Below are 12,320 nucleotides of genomic sequence, written 5' to 3'. Positions count from 1 at the left end.
TGGTGTACGGGGGTGTGCCACGCAGACTTTCGGGTGCTGACTTTCTCTATACCTACTTTTTGTTGTTTTTGCTACCCATCAGTATACCAATTTTCAAGAAAAAGCACCCAAATTTGCCATAATTGGGCGCTTTAAGGGCATTTTTGCCCAAATGCCCCCAATTGGGCGCATTGATCTCCACTGAAAACCCACCCATCCATATACCAAAATCGCTGAAAAGGTACCCCAAAACCGTGGCACATCCCCGTATACCTTCAACCAGGAAGAACCCCCCGGGCTTCATCTACATTGCAGTTTACGTTTGGAAATAGCCTAGTAGTAGTCGGAGACATATTTGATAATAATAATATAATAATAATAATAAGGCGTTTCATATAGCGCCCAATGCCAAAAAGGCCTCTAGGCGCTTTACATAAATACAAAATAAAATCGATACGCAAGGAAAATTTACAAAGATAAATCTTAAAAAAAGTACAATAAAAGAGTGACCTGCACCCAAAAGTCTTAAGTACACATAAAAAAGCAAAGCAGTTATAATAACAAGAAACACTTTAAACCATGGGAAAATCCCGGTAACGAAATATCATAAAAACACATCAGACCAAATAATCAGCAGATATTGCAACGAGTGAGATGCGGACCGCGCAGAAAAAAAAACCAAGCAAACACGAAAAAGGAACGAGCAAACAGAAATTAATCTGATGGTCGGCATTTCACTCAATATAATCAAAGATAAATAACTTGGCAAGTGGCATAAACAAACTACACAATTGGATTATTAAAGAGATGAGTTTTCAAGTGTTTTTGAAGATGGCAAGAGACGTGGCTTTCCTGATGGACTGTGGCAAGCCATTCCAAAGCTTGGGTGCAGAAGTGGAGAAAGCCCGCTCACCATAGTAAGATGTTACAATACGACGAGGCGGGTCCAGAAGAAATTGAGTAGCAGAACGAAGCGAGCGAGTTGGTTGATATGTAGTAAGAAGATCGGCAAGATATGGTGGAGCAAGTCCGTGAAGGGATTTGTAGGTGAGCATGAGGATCTTGAATGCAATACGATCCCTTATTGGTAGCCAGTGAAGCTCACTTCGTCGCAGATCGTTAATATCAACGCGATATCCTTTAACTCCTAACACGAGTCTTACGGCACTGTTTTGCACTCTCTGAAGTTTTGAAATAACAGTACCAGGAAGACCGTATAATAAGCCATTATTCGAGTCCAGCCTTGATGTTACGAGCGCATGGACCAATCTCTCTGCCGTAGAGCGGTCAATATACTTGCGAATACTGCCTATCTTCGCTATTGCAAAAGAGGCAGACTGGCATACTTTGGTTACATGCGATGATAGAGTCATGTATTTGTCCATGATGACACCAAGGTTGCGCGCCTCGTAAGATAAAGGGTTCACAAAAAATAACTCCCCCCTAAAATTACAAAACAATTTTTTGCATAACTTGACATACATGTCGTGGATTTGAAAAATTTAAAAACCTGTGAATAAAGGAATTGTTTTTTTATCCTCCCAACGTTCTTTTGTCTGAAAATCTTTTTGTTTTGGACAAAAATAATCACGTTTTCTAAAAATGATGTTTTCAGAAAAAGTTGCACTTTTCAACATCCTCATTTATGTCAAAATTAGCTTCAACAAATCATTATTTTGCACTACGTGATGGTTGTATGGGTAACTAAGGGTTCAGAGACAAGAAGGTGAAGGAAAAAACAATTAAATCAATCGTAACATTGATACCGAGAAAGTTTTGTACATTACATGTATGGGATGTTGAAAAGCGCAACTGTTTTTAAAGCATAATTTTGGGAAAATGTAATAATTTTTGACCAAAACAAAAAAGATTTTGAGAAGGGATAACTTTGGTAGGGTAGCAAAAAGATGCCCCTATTCACAGGTTTTTAAATTTTTCAAATCAACAAAATGAATGTTAAGTTATGTAAAGAAATGTTTTGCAACTCCTAAATTGATTTTACCATTTTTGAAACATCGGCTCAATAAAATTTTCTAGAAAAACCCCGTACATGTTAATTAGTCTTTGTTTTATACTGCAAGATGATTGCATGGGTGACTGGGTAATCGTATACATAAAAATTAAAGAAAACAAGAACACCATTAAATAAATCAAAACATTGATATCGAGAATGTTTGTGTACATTAAATGTATAGGATGTGGAAAAGTGCAACGTTTTCTGAAAGCATCATTTTTGGAAAATGTGATTATTTTTGGCCAAAACAAATAGATTTTTTTAATGAAAGAACTTTGGGAGGGTAGGAAAATGATTCCTTTATTCACAGGTTTTTAGATTTTTCAAAACAACGAAATCTATGTCAAGTTATGCAAAGAAATGTCTTGTAATTTTAGGGGGGGAGTTATTTTTTGTGAACCCTTTAGTTCGACTTCTGAGATGCCGACACTGATGGAAGATATCGGATTCGGCTCATGCTTAAAACGCGAAGAGAAATGTATGACCTCCGTCTTCGTATCATTGAGAAGCAGTTTATTTGCAGCAGTCCACTCTTTTACACCGCGAATGCGAATGCGATAACCATCCTTCAAGAGCAGAGTGCATTTGCATCTTATTTCACGTGTCTGATGCTTTACTGTACCCCTTTTTATTTTTATTGTTCCTAAGCTGCTGAGAACCACTTATTGGCCCATGTGGTTGTCTTTTATAGTGCCCAGGTGCTATAAGTTTGTGACCTGTATCACTTCTCATTGGCTATTGTTTACTCTAGCATTTTATATACACGTATATAAAAATACACAGTACGCTAAATGATGACATAACCAGTGACAGGGTATTCTTCTCAGTATGCCTAAGTGTCTTGGCAAGTTCGTGAGATTAATGAGCCTCACACCGCAATAATTATATTGAAAAACCATTATAACGAAAATGCCTGCATTAGACATTTCAAAATAACTCGGTGCTGAACATTGTCCTGTAATCTCTATTAAAACTCCAAAAAGGCACAAAATATATGTATACCCATAGCTAAAACTTGAACTGTGCCGATTATTTAGACACCCTGGGAATTTCTGTTTATTGCTTAACAAGAAGTAAAAGTGTCATAGCAATGCAACAAAAATGGAACGTGTTTAATATAATTCGAAGAAACATGACATGAAAACACCTATCTATATGTATTGTGGTCAATATACGTCTCAGCTTTCAGGATGTTTTTCAGATGAAATTACATATGGAAGGATGGTAAAGTGTGACGATATATCTTACGATATTATTCTATTTTAAAAGTTATTCGTCTATTTGTCTGAAAAATTGAATAGGGAAAATATTTCAAATAACAAAAGAAAACGTAGCGCGAAAATGAATGTTAAGTCTACAAGAAAAGCAAGATTCTAGGGTGGGCTACTTGGTTGTTTTTTTCTCTACAAAAAGGAAGACTATGAATTTATTTTCACTTTTCACGATTCTTTTCAACAACATAAATTGTTCCAAATAATTGCTAAATTAATTATTTATTGTTATCAAAATTTTGCTTAATTAATTATTTATTTTTATCAAAATGCATGTACTTTGATACGATACAAATGCCTCAGAAAACTCCTGGTATTATTTCTTCCAACATCGATGACACCTCTATCACTTTCGAATAGGTGTAAGAGTGATTTGATGAGAGAGGTGCCCTGTTCAATTCTTACCAAATAATGGCTGTATTAATTGCAGATTTATTTGCTCCATTGCATTCACACACACACAAACCTCACTGATAGTGAATGGAATTTGTCCAGTGAGACGTCAGGAGGTGTCACCGTAGCTGGAACGTATAAAGTGTATATGTGTAGCTATAATTGTGTATACCCCTATAGTTCCCAAAACAGATTCCATAACACTGTGCATTCGCGGCCCCTTCGTTGTAAATTTGAAGCACATATTTCTATAGCAAGGATAAAAGCCACTTATATATTCTAAGCTATGTTAGTTATGAATAGTTATTTTATGCTACTCTATTGTGTGTTCACCAGTCACAGTGACTTTGAGTTACAATGGTACTGTTGTTACGCTTAGCATATTGAAAGGCCTTTAAAACGTGCTAAATGTGTCAATGTGACAGTTTCTACAAGACACTGAACCAACAGCTTGGATTGGTATATAAGCTAGGTATCACCGGGGGTATCGCTATAACGGCGGAGAAAACTTTCCTTTCAAATGCTAACGTGGTGTTATTTTTTCGTAAATATTTCATGTTCACCAAAGATTGATACTTATGCTACGTTTCTCTACAAGAAATAATTGATAGTCTTGTTAATAGCTTCGGGATCAATGACTTTTGAGTCCTCTCAATTGATAGAAGGATTCGTAAGGCTACATGATCTGTTTTGTGAATGTCTGTGACGGAAGTGTTACGATTTGCATGCATTGAATGGTTTAGATTCAAATTTCTCCATCTCTTTTGTGCGCTCTTTAAACATGTTAAAGCCATGTTGTAGAATTTCCATAAGAAATATATTTACACGTCACGGCTGTGTCTTTTTTCTTACAGGTTCTTCTTTCTTTACATAACGTCACGGCTGTGTCTTTTTTCTTACAGGTTCTTTCTTCTTCTTCTTTCTTCTTCTTCTTCTTTCTGCCGACCACTACATTTGCTCTAGCACTTACATGCTTCCACCGATTTTGACCTAACTTGGTCACAACCATCATTGACCATGCCCCTACATGTCATATGAAACTCGTGGGTCAAAGGTCACGCAGGGGTCATAGGGGTCAAAAACGTGATTTAAACTCAAAATGCTTCTTCTCTCACAGATTACGTAGGACAGTGACACCACTTGCACACATACATTGTTATTATCCAGTGTCTATGGGGTCCTTACAGATTTGGGGTTAAAGGTCATTAAGGGGTCACTTCCGGTATAAAACGAAGAACCTTCAAAATTTTTTATTTGCTAAGAAAAACAGGACAGTAACGGTATGTTCACACATAAATTATAGTTACCCTGTGTATATGTGGTATCCGGTATAAAACGAAATACCTTTAAAATGCTTCTTCTCCCACAAATTACGTAGGACAGTGACACCAGTTGCACACATGCATTGTTATTACCCAGTGTCTATGGGGTCCTCACAGATTTGGGGTCAAAGGCCATTAAGGGGTCACTTCCGGTATAAAATGAAAAACCTTCAAAAATTTTTATTTGCTAAGAAAAACATAGGATAGTAACGGTATGTTCACACATGAATTGTGGTTACCCAATTCATATGTGGTATTTTTTATTTGGGTCAAATGTCATTAAGGGGTCACTTCCGGTCTGAGACGAAAAACTTTCAAAATGCCCCTTCTGCCACAAGTAACATAGCAAAGTGGTGCCACGTACACCCATGCATTGACATTAGCCAATGTCTATGGGCGTTTTTATATATCTTGGGGTCAAAGGTCATTAGGGGTCACAACACGGCTGTGTTCGTGGTCTTAGACCACAGCTAAGTCTAGTTCTTTCTTTCTTCTTTCTGCCGACCATTACATTCTGCTCTAGCACTCACATGCTTACACCGATTTAAACCTAACTGGGTCACAACCATCATTGACCATGCCCCTACATGTCACATGAAACTCGTAGGGTCATACGTCACGTAGGGGTCATAGGGGTCAAAAACGTGATTTCAACTCAAAATGCTTTTTCTCCTACAGATTACGTATGACGGTGACCCCACTTGCACACATACATTGCTATTACCCAGTGTCTATGGGGTCCTCACAGATTTGGGGTCAAAGGTCATTAAGGGGTCACTTCCGGTATAAAACTAAAAACCTTCAAAAAATTTTATTTGCCAAGAAAAACATAGGACAGTAACGGTATGTTCACACATAAATTATAGTTACCCTGGGTATATGTGGTATTTTTTTTATTTAGGGTCAAAGGTCATTAAGGGGCCACTTCCGGTATAAAACGAAATACCTTTAAAATGCTTCTTCTCCCACAAATTACGTAGGACAGTGACACCACTTGCACACATGCATTCATTATTATTACCCAATGTCTATGGGGTCCTCACAGATTTGGGGTCAAAGGTCATTAAGGGGTCACTTCCGGTATAAAACGAAAAACCTTCAATATTTTTTATTTGATAAGAAAAACATAGGACAGTAAGGATAGTTACCCTGTGTTTATGTGTTATTTTTTCATTAAGGGGTCACTTCCGCCAATGTCTATGGGCGTTTTCATATATTTTGGGGTCAAAGGTCATTAGGGGTCACAACACGGCTGTGCTCGTGGGTTAGACCACAGCTAAGTCTAGTTGTATTTCTTTTCCACAAAATGTTAGTTTTTACTCTCAAAAATGAGCCAAAGCAAAGAAAACCTCTATTTAATCCAGCGCCTATGTTGCCAATGCGTATCACTCAGTCAATCGTGACTGAAGTAAGTCCCTCTTGATGTGTTATGACCCTCCCATACGTCATCTATTTACAGGTGTCTCAAAGAAGCCATCTGGATCCGCAAGAGGGACATAACACCATAAAGAAGGACAAGTGCATCTACACACTTAACAATATCTTTGCCCAACTCATCACGCTCCCCTACGGTAGTTTCTGTAGCCTATAAAAGGAAAAAGGAAACATCTTTATTTATTTATTTAGAATTATTCGAAAAGAGCAAAATTATTTGTTGAAATTTACATTCCAAATGAACTTGTTAAAAATATACACTTAGCCAAAAAGAAACTTATAATTTTTCAATACTCTACCCTAAAAACATGTCAGTAACCAAGCAGTTGTCCAACTAACACAACAGCAAAATGTACTGATATGGGACAGCTTCCTGGATCACATTCACAATCCAATTGGCACCCAGCAGAGAAATCTGTGAGAACGGCATCTTGAATCACAGGTCACAGGAAACAATTTTAACAAGTTAAAAACATTAAGAGAGTCAAAACAAATTTACCAGGATCATCATGTCACATTTCAGTGCGCATTTCTCACATATATCTTTTGCTGGGTGCCAGTTATTGGGATGTGAATGTGGTCCAGCGTTCGTGCAAGCGTACGGTGGACATACCCGTTACTAAAGGACGTCATTATTTGTTTGGACATGTGACATGATGATCCTGGAAGTTTGTTTTGACTCTCTTTAATGTTTTTTACTTAATGTTGTTAAAACTGTTTGCTCTGACCTGTTCTTTTTTTGCTGGGTGCCAATTGGGCTGTAGATGTGGTCGAGGAAGCTACTCCATATCGGTGCATGTTGCTGTTGTGTCAGTTGGATAATTGCTTGGTTATTGACATGTGTTTAGAGTAGATTATTGAGGCAATCCTGTGTGTACTTCTGGTTAATTTTGATGGACAGGATTTTAAGATATGACATTGTGAAAAAATGTTTCTTTTTTGGCTTAGTGTATATGTAAAAATATTGATTAAACCAATCCGCTATAAAACTCTCATCACTGTTTTAAACTAACGAAAAGTTTAAGTAATTTTACACCACGCTGTTTACATGCCTTTTCAGAGCATTAAACAGGGCGGATTAAAGACAAAATAGAGTGTATTACGCATGATGCTGCAGCTTTTACAGATATCTATTACTGCACCAGTCAAAACAACGTAACATGATTTACGAGGTGGCACAAGTTTGGAATGGATCACTATCGACTAAAGAATTGAGTTTGGAGCAATAGAGATACTTCGCTCTACTTTCGTTAGCTTCTTTAGCATAATTAGCCTCCTACGCGTAGTGAATTTAAAAGGTCGGAATAAGAACAAAATAAATGGAGAATGAAGTACATTTGTAGAAAAATGGTTCATTGATTATTTCAATAGCTTTCAAAAAAAATATTGTCATTATAGTTAGCCTACATGTCACGCACGGAGTTAAAAAGCTTCAAATAAGACATCGGTGATTGGAAATTGCCCTTAGCTTTGTGCTTTTGGTTAAAGAGAATAGTTATCGACTAGCATAACATTCAACAAGTAACAACCCATCTATTGAATCCGCTTGAAGCAAATAAACATCACTCTTACCGTCTTAGCGTATTGAGAAGAATTATATTTAGTAAACGGCCATTGGACTTGCGCAAGTAACGGTCATGAAGTACAATTTTGAACACAAGTAATCCGAGTCATCATCTCCATTAAAGATTCAAAAACAAGAAAGTCCAAATTATTTATGCAAAATGTGTATCTCTTGTTGACATACAGGGTATCCCTAAAAGAACTGTATCGTCGGAAACTTAATTGTTTGGCTGTTTTAACGCCACAACTAAACATAACTAAATAACTGGTGTGGTTGAGGAATAAATCAGCTATCAGCTATACTTTTTAAATTTGATAATTGACCACACCGTTCTTGACATATAAGAATTTTACGAAACTCCCTCATTTTCAAGCCTTTTCACGGATTCAAATATCAATCGATTATCTGTATTCGGAGTGCTAATAACTGCGCATCATCAGCGTATAAGACATCTATTGTCATTGATAGAAATTTGACTTCGTGGAACGGATTGAAATTCAGGTAGTTTCGTAAAATTCCTTTATTGCAAAAACGGAGTGGTCAATTGTCAAAATTCAAAAAGTATGTAATAGCAGATATATTCCTCGGCCACATCGGTTATTTAGTTATGTTTGGTTTATGCGTTATAATATTCAGTTCCCGACGATACAGTTCTTTCAGGGACACCCTTTATTATCTATAGCTTCTGGTTTTTCTACTTCTAACATATGTTTCGTAATCGCAAGTTTACGCTGCGTTTTTAACTAATGCAGTGTCATTATAAATAAATAAATACATTTTCCACACGAATATTATCAGCATTTAATGACCATATTCGTCTGCTGTTTATAAAGCATATTAAGTTTATTTCGAGTTGATAGCGTTGACATCTACTTAGATGATAACATTTTTAAACACTGTCCAATGGCAACAAATCATTTCTAACATTAGCAAAACGATTTTCATACCTTTTAGCATTTGATTGCAGTTTTTTCAAGGGATAATTCCTGAGCATTTTGTGCTTTAAACAAGCATATTTATTGCTGCTTTTCTTAATTTAAGTCAACACACTCAGAACGCTATTTACCACTTTAGACATTGTACGTTCAGAAGACGAGAGTATTATTTGTCTGGTCTGAAGAAGATACCATCTTTTATTAAGGATACTTAACATAATACCATAAACCATAAAGACGTGGGATTTAAAGTTGAGATAGAGTTGTCAGAGACCTTTGGGCGGAAGTGGTATTTTTCCATCAAATCACTTGCACCGTATCGTCATTGAGTTGCATATGATCACATATCCTGGAATCGGGCGACATCATTGACATACATAGCGCCTAAAAGGGTGATAAAAAAGCAAGGTGGTTGAAGCAAATGGTTTAAGGAACGAGACAAATATAATTAAAAACTGGTCATTGAAAGGTCATCTTTGATGAAAGGATCTTGGAAAATCAAGTTTATGGAAAATATGTCAAAGAAAAGAGGTATTTCTCGTTGATAACGGGAATATCACCTTACTTAGAGCTAAAAATTTATATTTGGAAAAACTTTTAAGACTTGTTAATTAAGTGATCATGACCGTTAAACAAGTCTGAGTTTCCCTCCTAGTTTCTGCAATTGGTCATTTAAATCTAGTTGAAAGAAGGGGTATAATGTACCTTCGAAAAAAGTTTCAAATTTCAAAATTGCTCAGATTATACGAGGTTCATTCAAAAGATCTACCTCCATCGTCACATCTCTGTTATCTTACGTGTCAGGATATTGAAAATATACATATGATTTTACTCTTATATCTTGGGTACAAATAAAAGTTGTTTGATATCAAATGTGAGCTGGTTAAAGCGAATACAGATTTGGTACGTCTGAAATGGTTAAAAACTGAAGTAAAAGTTTAGTAAGCATCGTATTGAGCTTTGGATAATCTCCATAAAAATGTTTTTTAGATGAGGTTGTCCATTTCCATACTCGGGATTAATATTCTGTTACTATTTGAGCTCCTTCTCATGCCTTGGGTCTTCAAAACAAAATAAAACACGTTTTATATGAGTAAAACACATTAAAGGGCCATGGACACCCACCTCTGCATATAAAAGAGCGGTATATTTTCCAAGCGAAGAAAGAGATAAGGTACTTTTAACAGACCAGTTCTTCGCATAGCTCCACCACGAATAAGCATAATATTATCCAATACCGGGATCCAATACTGCATAATTCATTAGACACACATGTTGTAGACGACAAGGGTTCATTCAACTCGAGATTGGTCTCTTCTTGATTTTCTAGACGTTCATTTATTGCAGCTTTTAAGTAATCTATATAATTCGCCATTTTTACTGCTTAAACAGAAAACAGTTGAAATTACATTCCACAGTCTATACATATATGAGCAATGACCTTGATGATAGATTAGTGGCGTCGGACCTCATTTGCACAAGAAACTAAGATCACTCGTATTGGCTAAATAACTTACGACTGAAGTAAACTTTCACTTCACGAAAAAATAAATGTATTCATTATGCATAAACAGCCGTTGCTAAATATACAGCCTGTCTCAAAAAGAATTGTGCAAGTGAAAAAAACCCTCTCTGGCAATAAGAAAATACTCTTGTGACATGATGCTTACATCAACGTCAAGGGTGTAGTCCTAGCTCTCAAATGCCGTTTGTTCTGTTCAATTTGCTTGTTTTAATCGCAAGATATGTTTAGTTAACAACGAAAGGGTAAAATCACAATTGTGCCACTTTTACCAGGGAAGAGGACTGTACGTGTAAATCAATGATAGCATTAAGTTTATCAAGAGTTTTTACTGGTTTTTTTCATAATCCAGTTATAATGATTCTCTTTTTCCACTTAAATCAGATTAAAAGATAAATAAGTATTTCACATTCTGTTGTACACTCCAAAGATTTTATCATGGTAAATACTGTTCTCTATGTCACTCAAGACATGTTAAAAGACAAAGAAATTATTATATTATACACTTATAGATTAATGAACACGTATTACTTGTTGGGAGAGAAATTAGACAAAATAATGCACGCGCGTTGATGTTGATGCGTCTAATGCACGAGCCCGAAGGGGAAGTACATTAGACGCATCAACATTAGCTATCATTGGTTTACACGTACAGCCCTCTTCCCTTGTAAAAGTGGCACAACTGTCATTTTACCCTTTTGTTGTTAACTAAACATATCTCGAGATTAAAACAAGCAAATTGAACAGAACAAACAGCATTTGAGAGCTAAGACTGTGTCCTTGACGTTGACGTCTAGTTGCCAAAGAGGGCGCATTTTACTTGCACAATTTTTTGTAGACAGGCTGTATTTGGTTCATTTGCGGTGTATAGAGATTTTCACTCTGTTTAATCTTTTGAACAGTTTTGTGGTACAAATGATACAGATGTACCTTAAATTAGAAAACAAAGTAAACTAGTGGCAAATGGTGGTCATAGACCACAAACCTAGCTGGGGCGTGTTGGTGTTGTGGAGGTATCTGACCCCTGCAAAATATTCCAAAAATGTCACCAAGTTTGAGTCTCCTGACAGATGTCCAGAAAATGCAAGTTTAATATTTGACCCCAGATGACCTTTGACATGACCCCTGCAAAATGATCCAAAATGTTCCCCTGGTCATCAAGTTTGTTGTCACCGAGTTTGAGCCCCGTACCCCTTACAGAAAATTCATTTCTAAGATTTGACCTCTACATGACCTTTGCCCTGACCCTTGTGAAATGTTCCCCTGGTCATGAGATTTGTTGTCATTGAGTTTGAGCCCCATACCCCTTACAGATATCCAGAAAATCAAATTATAAGATTTGACCCCAGATAACCTTTGACCTGACCCCCGCAAAGTGTTCCAAAATGTTCTCCTGATCATTAACTTTGTTGTCACTAACTTTGAGCCCTGTACCCCGTACAGATATCCAGGAAATGCATTTCTAAAATTTGACCTCTGCATGACCTTTGACCTGATCCATGCAAAATATTCCCCTGGTCATGAGATTTGTTGTCACCGAGTTTGAGCCCCATACCCCTTACACATGGCCAGATAACGTCATTGTACTATATAATATGTGGCAGAAGAAACGTTTTGAAGGTATTTGGTTAAATACCAGAAATGCCCCCTTAATGACCTTTGACCCCCATTCTGTTTAGACCCTGTGGGCACTGGATATAGCCGATACATATGTGCAAGTTACGTAACTATAGGGTGTAACATGTAGGAGGAGAAGCATTTTGAAATTTATTGCCAGAGAGAAGAAAGAAAAAAGAAGAAGAACTAGTGGCAAATGGGGGTCATAGACCACAAACCTAGCTGGGGCGTGTTGGTGTTGTGGAGGTATCTGACCCTTCAAATGTTCC

The 12,320-nt window shown here is 36.8% G+C and overlaps 1 protein-coding gene across 1 annotated transcript; it reads right to left on the bottom strand.

Annotated features, from left to right (window-relative positions):
* Positions 1 to 794: 794 nt before the first annotated feature.
* Positions 795 to 1,364, bottom strand: LOC140147034 (uncharacterized). Its single transcript, XM_072168807.1, has one exon. It carries the CDS (start codon positions 1,362 to 1,364, stop codon positions 795 to 797), a length of 570 nt encoding a protein of 189 aa, XP_072024908.1.
* Positions 1,365 to 12,320: the final 10,956 nt, after the last annotated feature.

The sequence above is a fragment of the Amphiura filiformis genome, chromosome 3, assembly GCF_039555335.1.
Source record: "Amphiura filiformis chromosome 3, Afil_fr2py, whole genome shotgun sequence".
Classification (NCBI taxonomy): domain Eukaryota; kingdom Metazoa; phylum Echinodermata; class Ophiuroidea; order Amphilepidida; family Amphiuridae; genus Amphiura; species Amphiura filiformis.
The sequence above is the reverse complement of the archived record's forward strand: the minus strand, read 5'-3'. Positions and strand labels throughout refer to the sequence as shown.

Bases quoted from the DNA above. Each gene is read 5' to 3' on its own strand.
- LOC140147034 (XM_072168807.1), bottom strand. From the start codon at position 1,364: ATGGACAAATACATGACTCTATCATCGCATGTAACCAAAGTATGCCAG.